Below are 14,380 nucleotides of genomic sequence, written 5' to 3'. Positions count from 1 at the left end.
CCTCCCGATTCCAAGATATCTTGGAATCGATTCTCATCACCAGCCTTTCTGGCTCTCTAAACACCAAAAACAAAAAAAGTACTAATGTATAACAAACATTAAAACATTATAAGTCACATGGAAGAGAGACAAAAGGAAGAAAGAGAATGATGTGTGGGACCACTTCTAATTTTACCACTGAACGTTTATATAATTCCATTAGTTATCTAGTGATACTGTACATGCACGTAGTTAGTACCATTGAATGTATATATGTAGTACTACTGAATGCATACATAGTACCACTGATATATTCAATGATGCTATTTGATCACTCAATGATACTATTGATCACTCAATGGCACTACTCTAAAATCAAGTACTAAATTACGTGCAATTACACTCTTACCCCTCGTTATGCAATTGTTCTTGCATAATGGGACTCCTTTTAAACAAACTCTGAGATGTCCATTCAAGTGTCCAGGTCAGGTTTGATGAGGTCAGATTGAGTGTTAATAATTGAACTCTTATAAATAGCATTTGGACAATTATACCCTTTAAATGTTTATTTTAATTTTTCAACATTTTAAAAGTATGAGAAAACACTTATAAATAGTGTGCGAATAATAATATTGTTAACATGTTTGTTTCCTTAAATCCCACTGAAAACTTTCAACTTACCAACCTTATTGCATGTTTGATCAAATGATAAAAAATATGTCTAACTTTCTCTCTCTAGTTTTTTCTCTCCTCTAGGGGTGATCATCGGAGGTGTCTCCTTCTCGCTTTGGAGAGGGGGCTCTGAGAGTCTCCTTGGTCTAGAGTCTTAACTATTTCTCCTCAAATTGTGTTTCCTTTTAGTGTTGTTTGTTTTTCTTTTTTGCAGGTATTGAAGCTCGCTTTACTTTGCCATTCTTGATCCTTTCTCTACTCTGTTCATGGATGGTCCTCCTATTATGGATACTAACATGGATGACATCCCTTTGAATAACAACAATGAAAACCTTCCCTCCAATCCAAATGAAAATTCAGATCCCATTTCACCTGAGGTCGGTACTACTAGTCCTAACCAGTCCCAAATCCAAGCCTTACCTCTGCCTCAATTAAATCCTTCTATGTCCTTTGGAGAAGCGGTTAAGGGTTCTTCTCAATGGTTTTCTAAGGCCCGAGAAATAGCTGTTTCCTCTCTTCAATGGGAAGAGGAAGATGTTACCATCCCCGACTCAGCTTGCACCATCTCTTTTGCTAAAGAAACACTTGAGAAATTACGTAACCCTTGGAAACTTACCCTAATGGGAAAATGCTTAGGAATCTCTGTTAGACCCTCCTTCATAACTCAAAGGGTTTGTGCCATGTGGGAGCCTAAAGGAACCCTTGAAATAATTGATCTTGGGAAAGATGTTTACCTCTTTAGATTTTATGTGCTTGATGATTACGAGAGAGCTCTCCTCAGTGGTCCTTGGTTTATTCTAGATCATTATCTCATGATCACCAAATGGAAACCTAACTTTCGACCATCAATGAATCCTTTCAATAGAATGACGGTCTGGATTCGCTTCCCGGAGCTCCCAGTTGAATACTACGACAAGGATGCTCTTTTTGAAATTGCTAAAATTGCTGGTAATCCTATCAAGGTTGATTATGCTACTGATCATCTAACCAGAGCTAGGTATGCCAGATTCTGCATCGATATTGATCTTACTACACCGCTTGTTACAGCGGTTTGGGTTAGTAATGGATGGCAACAAATTGAATATGAAAATATTCACTCGTTGTGTTTCAAGTGTGGAATAATTGGCCACCAAAAAGAAAAATGTCAATTGATTGACAAAGGGAAACAACCCATCACTCCACCCCTTGAGCCCAACTCGCTTGCCAACAATGAATCCACCCACAAAGTTATTGATAGTGGGCTTCTAGCTGTTACTCAATTATCTAAGCCTAGCCCATCCCATGTTACCCCTATTTCTGATAATCCTCTTATCCAATCTTCCAATTCCTATGGACCTTGGTTAATTGTTTCTAATAAAAAAATTAATCACAAAAAAACAAACAACAAAAATACAACCCACCAACTGCCAAAACAATTAACAATAAGAATAAATTAATTACCAAGAATATTTTATCCCAAAAGACTGCTCCTTCCCAAGAAATTCACTTTTCTGTTTTAGCCAATGAAGGAGAAGAAGATGAAAATCCTCTTCCAGCAAAAAATATTTCAGCCGAAATTCTCTGTAAGGAAATTTCTATACTCAAGGGAACTGGGGAGGCTTGCGTGAAACCTAGATTATTTACTGCTACTCCCTCTGACAGTTTCGGACAAATGGCAATGGAAGTGGAGGAACCAACCAACGCCATAGAAACCCACCCACAAACCTTTGATCTCCCCCTTTTAAACCTTTCCAATGAATTAATTTCTAACACTGATAATCACTCCTCTCCAATCATCTTAAACATTGAAAAAAACTCTCTGGAATTTAGCCATGAAAAGAAACCCTCGAAAAACTTGCTCCCTCGCCGTTCGAAGCGAATTCTGGCGGGGCCACCGCGGCGCCATCGCCGGTTCTTCCCTCCATCCTTGGGAAACCGCCGGAACTCCCCCCCTCCGCCTCTACCTCCCCCAATTCCCAATCTCAACCTCCCATCAACGGAGCTTTCCCTTGCTCCTCCTCTCCTGGGAACTTCGACTCCCTCCCCTCAATCGGCGCTCCGGCCACCGGTTCCCCTCTCATATCTTCCCTCTCATTTCCTCCCCTCCTCGTCCACCCTTCCTCCGTCGACCACCATCTTCACCGTCCCGAAAACTATTGCCGAAATTCAGGAAATAATCAGAGCCTCTCCGGCTCAGAACAGCTACCAACCACCGAAACCACTACTTTAGACTCCTCTGGAATCCCCGATAATAACGGCCAAATTCTCCCTTATGCACCAAACCCTGCTTCAACTCAACCAGTTAGCTCTGTCTCAAACCCCTGTTTTACCTCCCCTCTCTCCCAAACCTCGATGGTGCAAAGAACGAGCCCACCTCCTCGCTCGCAACCCAATTACTCCTCCTCCTCATTTGAGAACTCTTCCCAATCTACCTCTATTATTCGATCCCATCGAGAGAGACGTCGAACGACCGGAAAGCCTTATGATCTTAACTCAGACTCAAAAGGATAAGGCGGGTCTCAGACTAGAAGTCAACTTCTGGGAGTCAGCATTGACAACAAGGGAAGTTCAAGAAACTCTATTTCCACTATCGATGATGGAAATTTACCCATCGAAACAAGCTCGGCATTGGGAGGATTGGAAGATTGCCCTTCCACCAATCCTTCCGAAGGACCTGAAATCTGATTTTATTCGGCTCCCCTTATTCCCAAATCTAAATATGAAAGTTGTCTTGTGGAATGTTCGAGGTGCGACAATAAATGACTTTATCCCACATGCTTGGGATATTATTGCTGCTCATAAACCCTCTATCTTTATTATATTAGAGGCCAAAAGTAATGGTATTCGTGCTTTAGAAGTTAGCAGACTTTTAGGGTTTAATGGCCTCCGTTTTATTGAGCCAAATGAATCTAGGGGTGGAATTTGGCTCATGTACAACGACAAGGTCGAGCTGGTGCTGTACAACTCTTCCTCTATCAACTTTTTCCATGCTCTTTTTAAGTTCAAACCTCATAACAACGAGGTCCTGCTCACTAGTGTTCACACTCCTTCGAATGCCACTGGGAGACACTGTCTCTGGAATGATCTCAGAAACAATCTTCCTCCTGATTACAATCCATGGATGCTTCTTGGTGACCTCAATGAAGTCACTTCGCCGGCTGAAAAAATGGGTGGAAGAAATTTCAGAATGTCTCAATGTCGGGATCTCAATTTACTTGCGGATGCGGCTTGTTTTGTTGATCTTGATTTTCAAGGAAACCCCTTTACTTGGCACAATTCTAGGGAAGGTGTTGCTATCATTCGAGAGAGATTAGATCGAGCTATGGCAAACCCGAGTTGGCTCAATACCTTCCCAAACACTCAGGTACTTCACTTACCTAGAACCTTTTCTGACCATAATCCTCTCCTTGTTACGTTGTTCAATAATAATATCTCTGGCAATTATCCCTTTCGTTGTAAAACTGCTTGGCTAGAACACTCTTCCTTTAAACCCTACTTCACAAATAATTGGTCTTCTAATAATTTTGATTTTATTAAAGGAAGAGATGAATTCCTCCGTACTGTTAAAAATTGGAATTTTAATGTTTTTGGCAATTCTACTAGAATTAAAAATAATCTCAATAAAAGGATTGATGGTATTCAACGTAGCCTTTCAAAACGATTTTCCAACTTCCTGTTTCATCTTGAAAAGGATTTAATCAATCAACTAAATTCAATTTATCATGCTAAGCGTATTTCTTGGGCTCAAAAGGCAGGGATGGATTGGCGAAAGTATGCAGATTATAATACAAATTTTTTTTTCATATCTCTGCTAAAATCAAAAAATCTAGTGGCAAGATTCTTTGTTTAAAAAATATTGATGATGAAAATGAACCTTGGATTCTTGATCAAAACTCTTTAAAAAACATGGCCAGGGATCACTTTGTTAAATTTTTTTTCATCTTCCATTATTCAACCTGATCATCAGCTTCTTAATAGATATTCCTACCCTAAAATTTTAGATTCTGATATCTCCTCTAGCCTAGGTGATATTCCCCTCCCTGATGAAATTAAGTCAAACCTGCTTGCTATGAACTCCATCAATTCCCCTGGGCCGGATGGGATACAAGCCATCTTTTTTCAAAATAATTGGGATGATATTGGGCCTAGCATGTGTGATTTTGTTCAAATTTGCTTTCTTAATGGTTGTATTAATAGTGGTATAAATGATTCTTACCTTTGTCTTATCCCTAAAAAAGATAACCCTACTACTATGGCTGATTTTAGTCTGATTGGGCTTTGCAATACCACTTACAAGTTAATTAATAAATGTATTGCTTCTCGATTAAAACCTTTAATGAATAATCTCATTAGCCCTTATCAATCAAGCTTCATTCCTAATAGGTCTATTGATGAGAATATTATAATCATTAAAGAGGTCGCCCATTTTTTTTAATAAGTCTTCTAAAAAGGCTAATATTATGGCTCTTAAAATTGATTAAGCAAAAGCTTTTGATAGTATCGAATGGAGTTTTATTGAGGGTACCCTTAGGTCTATTAATCTCCCGATTCTCTTGTTGCTCTTATCCTTAGTTGTATTTGTTCCCCCTCTATGTCGGTTCTTTGGAACGGTCAAATTACTAACTCTTTTAAGCCGTCTCGAGGTATTAGAGAAGGATGTCCCCTTTCCCCTTATATCTTTATCCTTTTTCTTGATCGTTTGTCTTGCATGATCCAAGAAAGAGTTAATAATAAATCTTGGAAGGCTATGAAAATTGCTAAGGATTTAGAAATTTCTCATCTTTTTTATGCCGATGATATTTTTCTTTTTGGTAAAGCTACCCTTGACAATATCAATGTTATGATGAATGTTTTGGATCATTTTAATAAAATTTCTGGCCTCTCCATTAACATTAAAAAATCGACCATTTTATTTCCCAAAAAGATGGATTTTAATATTAGAAAATCTATTTATGAATTTTGTAATATCAAAAGCACTACTTCCTTTGGAAAGTATTTGGGAATTATGATTAGCCCTAATAAACTTAAAATTGGAGATTATTATGACCTTCTTGATAAAACCTCTTCTAGAATTAAAGGGTGGAAAGCAAACTCCTCAATATGGCTGGCCGCTCTAACTACCCTCGTTAAATCTGTCCTCAATTCCTTTCCTATTTACTCTATGCAAACCAATGTCCTCCCCACTGCTATCACTAATGAACTTCAAAAAAGAGTTAAAAAATTTCTTTGGAATAGGGTTGATAAAAGTAGATATATCCCTAGAACTTCTTGGTCTACTGTTTGTGACCCTATTAGTGGGGGTGGTTTAGGCATTAGAAACCTTAAGATTTGGAACCTTACCTTCATGGCCAAGTTAGGGTGGAAAATCCTTACCCAACCCAATAAGCTTTGGGTTCAAATCCTTTCTAAAAAATACCTAAAATACTCTAATTTTATGGACTGTCTCCCTAACTCTAACAATTCAACCATTTGGAAAGATATTCTCCGGGGTAGGGATATTCTTAAAAAAGGTTTAGCAATTACCATTGGGAATGGGGAAGATACATCCATTTGGTTCCACCATTGGATTGGTGAAAAACCTTTCTACATAGATGACTCTATTCATATCCCAGATAATAAAGGTTATTGGAGAGTCTCAAATATTATTAGAAACAACAAATGGTTTCTCCAACCCATTGCTCATCTTCCCCCCAATAATATTCTTACCACCATTCTTGCCACCCCTCTCCCCACTCTTCACTCCCCTAAGGACAAACTAAGATGGTCTCTTCATTCCTCTGGCTCTTTTACCATAAAATCTGCCTACTTCTCTTCTCTTCCTCCTCCTTCCTTCCCCTCCTCCTTCTTAACAAATTTCCCTTGGCCTTCTATGTGGAAAATCAAAACCCCTTTCAAATATATGATGCTTTTATGGAATATCATCAGGTAGATCCTTCCCATAAGGACTATCATAGCTACCAAAATCCCTAACTTTGATCCTATTTGCATTAGGTGTAACTCTCCCAATGAAGATTTTATCCACCTCTTTAGAGAATGCCCTTACTCTTCAGCTCTTTGGTCTATTATTTTTGAAAATTTTGCTAAATCAGATTTCAATTATAATGAGTTTTTTAATTCTGACTTTGAAAAATGGATTACTTTTAATATGAGTTTAGGCTATTCTTGGAAAATCCTTTTTTGCATTGCTCTTTGGCACCTATGGTCAATGAGAAACAAAATGGTTTTCAAAGAAAAAATGGAATCCATCTACACTTCCTTTAATAAATTCCATCACGATTATTGTATTACCTTGTCACTGTCTCAGGTTATACATATTAATTCTGCTGCCGCGGCTTCAAGCTCTCCAAGGTTTTGGTCTCCTCCCCAAAGGGGGTACTACAAACTGAATACAGATGCTTCATGGATCAATCTGGGAGTTGCCGGTGCAGGTGGTGTTATTCGCTGTCATTCTGGCAAGTGGCAGATCGGTTTTGCAATGAGAATTAAGGCTCTTCGTCCAGCTTCTACTGAACTCTTGGCAATCAAGGAGGGTCTGATTACCTGCTATGCTAGAGGAATCCGATTCCTTGAACTGGAAACCGATGTTCAGGCCGTGAAGTACATGCTTGAAAATCCAATCTACTATATTGATCATGAGTTGTGCAACATTATAAATGATGTGGTAAGCCTGCTAAACAAGGATTGGAGTGTTACAATCCTTCATGTCAAACATCAAGCTAACAAGCTCGCCCATGGGCTAGCTGAAATTGGAAGATCGAGAACTGATGATGACACGGGCTACCATTTCTTTTCACCTCCTATTCTCTCGTCCACCTACATGGAAGAACTGGCTCATTCCCTTGCCATGGTGGGAGGTTCCTGATCCAACAGCTGATTCATCTCATAGGCCTCCTTCTGCTACAGGCCTCACTCTGTCTACAAATGATGAGGATTTTGCTGCTTCACGTTTTATTTCCGCTTTATTTCAGTTGTTATTTCACAAACTTATGCTTGGTTTTTTATTTTGTCTACTTAGCTAAGAATCTCTGGCATGCTAATTTTCTCCCTTTCGCGGCCTGTTTTCTTGATTTGCCTTCAAACATTTCTATTTGCAGGACAGTGCAGGGTATCTTGTGCTTCCTTTTGTTTTATGGTTTTCAGGGATGCTCCTTTAATCACCCCTATGTAATATAAGCCTCATCTCTTTTAATTAAAAAAAAAAGTTTTTCATTGTGTGATTTAATGATTAAACTCTTATAAACAATAATACCCTCCAAATATTTACTTAAGGCATGTTCTAATAGACTGAAATTAGCTGAACTGAACTGAACTGAACTAAGCTGAACTGATCGACTGAACTGAACTGAAAATAAACGTATGAGAACAGGCCCTTATTGATTATCCCTCATTAATGTTGATTGTCTTATTTATTTATTTACTTATTTATTTAAGAACTCATAAAAGCAATGTGTGGGCATTTATCCCCAAAAATATTTGTTTACATATTTTCTCTCATTAATATTGCCAATAATTGAAAGGACTCTCTCAACATGGCTAGCTATGATGCGCGCTACGCACGCATTAACCACCTTATTTTACGTAAAAAACTATTAAACTAGACATAATCTTTGTTTTGAATATGAGTTATAAAAATACCATAAAAGTTGTACACTTTATATTACTTCGACCGGAGTATCTAACAATATATTGTATGAGCTTGCTTCAACCGTTTGATATTTACCAATGGGTAAACTTATATTTTTTTTGTATAAAATGAAGGACATATTTGTAATTTTCATTCTTGTTCATCTTCTTCCTCCTCTTCTTGTTAAGACAAGTGTAAATATATATTATTGTGTATATTTCGGTTTTCTTGTATTTAGCCTTAAGAATATTTAGTTACCTTGTTTATAGCTAAATTAGGGGCTCAGCCTAATCCTTGTACACTGTATATATTGCTAGCAAAGCAATGATAATATTCACGGAATATAATACTTTCATGGTATCAGTTAGCTAGGGTTTTAATCTCTCGTTTCTATCTCTGTTTTCCGCCCAATCCCTCAATTTTTCATCGTCTCCTTCTCTTCTCCGGCAACCTCATGATGTCGGACAAACCTTCTTTTCATCCCGCATTTACTGTCTCTAACATTAAGAATAGTATTTCCATTGTTATTGAGATGGAAAATGTTTAATATTCAACTTGCACGGAACCCTTCAAGATTCACGCACGCTCTCACAAAGTTCTTGATCATATTATTCCTCAGGCCAAGGGCAAGGAGAAGATTCCTCCCTCCACTGATGAGGAGAAGGAACTATGGTCGACTTGGACGCCACGGTTATATCCTTGATATACTTTACCATTTCTAATGATCTTTTGCAAACCATTATTGAGCCCGATACTCCTATGGATGCTTGGAATAGATTGCGTGACACATGTAATACCCCGTATTTTTATACTTATTTTCTTTATTATTAATTAATTATTATATCATAAAAGGGTATTTTAGTAAATTAACTTACTATTTGAATTTTGGAGCCAACATAATATTTGAATTTTGACGTCAAAAATATTTGAAACCTAATTATTTTTTTATTTTTTGGATAAGATTTATTAAACATTTATTTTATTTTAAAACCGGATTTTTTAATATATTTTTTAAAATATTTTAATTAAAGAAAAAACTATATTTTATTAATTATTCAGAAAATTCCTAAACTATGACTTGGTATTTCAGATTTTCAGATTTTCTTAGTTATTTTATTGGTGAATAATTGGTATTTATTTATTTATTTAATTATTTTATACAATAATATTATTTACACAATTATTTTTATTCCTTAAAATCTAGCAAAAATCTTCCTTAATTTCACTAATGAGGTCCGAAAATCTGGCTCAAGATTTTTGGCCTTCATGGTTAATTTTGGGGGGATTTATTTTGGTAAATTGTATTTTATTTATCTCCCTAAAATCTTCTATTTTTCTTAATTCCATCTTTTCATCTTCTTAATATTTTATCATCATATTTTCCTACATTTTATTTCCCTTTATTATTCCCCAAGTAATCTCCCTTACCATATTATTTTTCATGACAACACACCTTCCATATTTTTATTATGCACAATCACCTTAATATCAAAACTTTCCATATTTATTTATTCACTTCTCCAAGTATTTCCTTAACTCTTCTTGCCATAATTCTCCCTAAATTTTCCTACCATAATTCATGCCCATACTAGCCTATAAATAGCCCTTTATTTCATGACCAAACACTCACACCAGTTCTCATAATTCTCTCTCAAATTCTCTTCTTCTTTCTTTTCTTTTCTCCTCCTAGCTTGTGCGCACCACCACCTTCATCGTACACCACCAACACCTCTGGCGCCATCGACCACCAGTCACCGACCAGCGACCACTACCAGTCGCGGCAGCCATCTGCTACCGCCACCACCTCCTCCTCTTCTCCTTGGTTTTCTATCTTTTCTTATTCTCTTTCTTATTTAATTAATTATAATTATTATGGGGGATTTATAAAAATTATTATGGCTAGTTTTAATTAAATAAAACAACTTTTTAATGATGTTTATGATAAAATAATTTAAAAGGTTCATGTACATATAGTTAGGGGTTTTTAATTTAATTGTTGTGATTATTTGTTAACCTTATATTAATTAAGGTTATATTTATTTGTAGGGTGTGCTCAATCAAGGTCCTTGAGTTCTTTTGTGTGGTTTTTCTAAGCAAGGATCGAGGACGTTTAGGTGGCTAGATACCTTTGAAAGTGATTGGTTTAAATAACATGTCTTATATGATTTTTATTGGAGGTTGAATGAAATTGATTGAATTATGATTTATGGAATAATGTATGATTTTAATGTGTATTTTAATAAATTGATCTTGATATTATGGTTTTATTGAGTTATGGTTTATGAAATAAAATTATGTTCAAAGTATTGGTTTTAATAAATAAATTAAGGGTTGATTTTATATCATGTCTTGATTAATTAAATTATTAATCATATTTTAAAGGTTTGATTTTGAAAGCATGTGGAATTTAATAAAAAGGAGTTTGAATTATGTTGGAATCATTAAGAAGGATTTAAGGAAGTATTAAATAATTATTATTAAAGCTTTATAAGCATGTTAGTAATCCCACTATTCGAATTTGGTTTGATAAGACTTTGGACTTTACATGAGCGAGTCTTTACTCAAGAATAGCCTTGCAATATAAGGAGACTAGCTTGGGTGGTGTGCACACTCGGGTGAGGAATTTGGGTATTTAAAGGAATTGATTCTATTAATTATTAGGAAAAATGGAAAAGAAAATTCCAACCTTTGGTCGGTCTGACAATAAAAATCCAGCCTTCCACTAATCTCATAAAAATCCAACCTTTATACCCCACCTTCTTTTACAGATCCATTACATGTTAATGACCAATTTTTATAAGTTATGTGCCATGTGTCAGTCATTAATTGGTCAATTATTTTTTTAATCATTAAAAAACAAAAAAAAATTAAAACAAAAAAAATCAGAAAAGCCAACCCCATCTCCTCCACCCCATCCCCACTGTGCCTGACCACCCTATCCCCGCCACCGCACCTGACCACCCCATCCCCACCGCCCACTGACCCCATCCCCATCCCCACCGTACCTGACCACCTCATCTCCATCCCCAATGTAACCCATAGACAACAACAACCACCGACTCCAAACCGCCCAGCCCTGGCATCCCAAAATCCGAAAAAAATTACCATGTTTAATAGGTTAAAGGTCAAATGGATCTGTCAAAGAAGGTGGGGTATAAATGTTGGATTTTTATGAGATTAATTGAAGGTTGAATTTTTATTGTCAGACCGCCCAAAGGTTGGATTTTTCTTTTCCATTTTTCCGAATTATTATTGAAATATTAGAATTGGTTTTAAATCATGAATTGGAATCATTTGTTTAATTATTAGAATTGGTTTAAAAGCATTTTTACTACTAAATTGAATTTAATTATCTTACACTTATCGTACTAAGCATATTTTGCTAATTCATATTTCCTATTTGTTTTTGTTCGCTCTGTTTACCATAATGGTAAACAGTGTTGACTGATATCATGTAAAGTCAATATGTGAGCATTTGGAGTCTCGAAATATCTTCATCTAGATTAGGAATGTCTGTTCTTGTTTTTAATTATTATTATTCATGACAATGGTTACTATTATGGTTTTAATTAATAAAAGAGTGTTAAAATGTCCGCTACAAAGTATTGGTTTTATTTAGTAAGTTAAGTAGCCTTGCATAATCACGCGGCGATAATACGCCTAAGTCTATCTCTACGGTATAATCATACGTATTTTTCTAGTATTTCCATAGAGGGAGATTTGGGGGTGTTACAACTGAAGGAATTATGTCTTCGATAAGTGCAATTACTAGATATATCAAGGATCACTATTATGGAGATAATTAGTTCATTCTATAGGGTCGTCATTGTCTGGTGCTAGATGTGGCAAATAATCTTTGGGCAAGTTAAATAGTCCAAAGTCCAATAGAATGGATCCTATAAGGTCACACAACAAAGGTATTGGGTCAAATGACATACCATGAAAGGGTTTGGGCTAGAGTAGTTTGATTAAGGATAAGACTTTGGGCTTGACATGGACTCTTATTTAGAGATGTGATTTATAAATAAGATCCATGCCTAGGGTTGACAGAATACACAATCAACATACAGTAGATTGTGAAACAAGACAACCAATCCCAAAACCCTAAACTTTCTTTTCTCTCACCTCACTCACTACTCTCCCTCTCCCCTCACATCCGTACGGCCGGTGCCCATAGGTGTTTGGCTCGTGGTGGTTATCGTGATGGTTCTTGGTTAGTTTTTTTCTCTTCTCCATTGAAGGTTGATTGAAGCATTCGATCACAACTAACTAGCATTAGTGGAGGTTTGATTTGTGCCTATGGACTAAGTAGAGGAATCACACTTGGGGTTCTTTATCTCCCATTGTTCTTGCTCGATCGCACGTGGAATCACGCTTCAAAGGTACAATTATATGTTCATTATGTGTTATGAAATGATCTTTGTTATTAGATGCTTATGAATATGATTCATGAAATTCCGCTTAGAGTATCTAAATCCCTACAGTGGTATCAGTTAGCCTTTGCATTTACGCATATTGATAATAAATCTTTGATGTCCACAAATTTTATTTCAATTAAGAGGGAGAATAATTTAATTATGGTTCAATCATTATATTAAATGTGATTTAACTTTTGGAATTGATTAAATGTAATTTAGTTATGCTCAAAATAGCCATGAAGAGGATTGAATTAAGCCCTAAAAAATCAAAATTTTCGAACCCTAACCCTAATAATTTTCGATTTTTCGAAAATCCTAGTCCTAACATATGATTTTTGTGCTTGGTTTTTTTATTTAATTCGAATTTTTAATGTTTCATAACTTCAATCAGATTGATTTATGCATTAAAATGATCTGTCTATGATCATCGATTTTAGAATTAAATTGGGATTAATATTTTAATTAAATTAAAACACAAAAAAAAATTATTTAAGGTCGACAGTCGCGACTGCCGATTAGGGGTCAGTCTAGATGGAGGGAGGGAGGGCAAGAGGTCCGGCAGGTGGCTGGACAGCAGCGTGCAAGAGTTGCACAGCTGCTGTTGCGGCCACGCTAGGGTTGTTGCTGCTACCTTTGCAAGGCAGTGGCTGCTAACCGCAGCCAGCCACCGTGGCTAGCCAAGGCTAGCCAACCACGATGGCCTGCAGCCTAGCATAGCTGCTGCCACGTTTCTACCCATGCGGTAGTGGCTGCTGTAACAGGAAACCAGCCACCGTGGCTAGCTTCGGCTAGCCATCCACGGTGGTCGGTGGTGGTGGCTCTGATTTTTAAAAAAAAAAAATTATTTTATGGTTTTTTTAAATAACACCATAAAATAACATAACTTTTGATTAACACCACAAAAACAAAAACTTTTATTATAACACCACAAAAAAAAAAAAAACTCACAAATTTGATTTCACCATCACTTAACAGATTTTTTCGATGAAATCTGTTAGTGGGGCCCTTAGAAGAGACGTGCCAAGTGTTTATTGGTTTAAATGAACAAATTAATTTAAAAAAAAAGGAAATTTTATTTTTTAAAAAAATAACCCTTAACTGCAACCCAGCCAGCCCCGCCACCGGCGCTGCCTGCCCAGCCATCGGAACCTCCTACCCCTACAAAAACCGGCAAACCTGCCAAACTACCTCCCCTATAACCGCCTACTCCACCGCTTACCCCTTCCCCTCCCCAAAACCCCCCTAAGCCCTTCAAACCACATCAAAGGCCGGCCCAGCGCTAACAACCGCGAAAACCTCCCTTTCCTCCACCCTTGAAACGACCAAATTAGCCATGGAAATAAACCTTTCGGGGTTTCCGTGGTCGATTTCGGCCATTTGAGGGTGAAGGGTTCCCTTCGTCGGTTTCCATGGTCGATTTCAGGGGTTTTCAATCGTTGCTTTTCGGCTTTCATGGGTTTTAACGCCAGTTTTGCATTGGTGGTTGGGGCTGGTGTGTTTTAGGGACGGCTCGTGATAGGGTGATGGAGATTTTGGTGGTAGGGATGGGATGGGGATTGGGGTCACTGGCGGTGGATGTTAGGATCGCCGGTGGTGGTGGTTGAGCTAGGCTAGGGTTTAGTTTTTTTTTTTTTATTTTTTTATTTTTTTATTTTTATTTTTTATAACCAATAGATTATTGACACATGCACGTGGAGGGTCCCACTAA

The 14,380-nt window shown here is 36.9% G+C and overlaps 2 protein-coding genes across 2 annotated transcripts; both read left to right on the top strand.

Moving 5' to 3' along the window:
• Positions 1–947: 947 nt before the first annotated feature.
• On the top strand, positions 948–2,361 carry LOC110695869. Its single transcript, XM_021873096.1, has 2 exons — positions 948–1,997; positions 2,293–2,361. The coding sequence occupies exons 1-2, from the start codon at positions 948–950 to the stop codon at positions 2,359–2,361; spliced, it is 1,119 nt and encodes a 372-aa protein (XP_021728788.1).
• On the top strand, positions 1,947–7,904 carry LOC110695776. Its single transcript, XM_021873010.1, has 2 exons — positions 1,947–3,994; positions 6,935–7,904. The coding sequence occupies exons 1-2, from the start codon at positions 2,903–2,905 to the stop codon at positions 7,490–7,492; spliced, it is 1,650 nt and encodes a 549-aa protein (XP_021728702.1). The 5' UTR covers positions 1,947–2,902; the 3' UTR covers positions 7,493–7,904.
• Positions 7,905–14,380: the final 6,476 nt, after the last annotated feature.

The sequence above is a fragment of the Chenopodium quinoa genome, unplaced genomic scaffold, assembly GCF_001683475.1.
Source record: "Chenopodium quinoa cultivar QQ74 unplaced genomic scaffold, ASM168347v1, whole genome shotgun sequence".
NCBI classification, from domain to species: domain Eukaryota; kingdom Viridiplantae; phylum Streptophyta; class Magnoliopsida; order Caryophyllales; family Amaranthaceae; genus Chenopodium; species Chenopodium quinoa.
The sequence above is the reverse complement of the archived record's forward strand: the minus strand, read 5'-3'. Positions and strand labels throughout refer to the sequence as shown.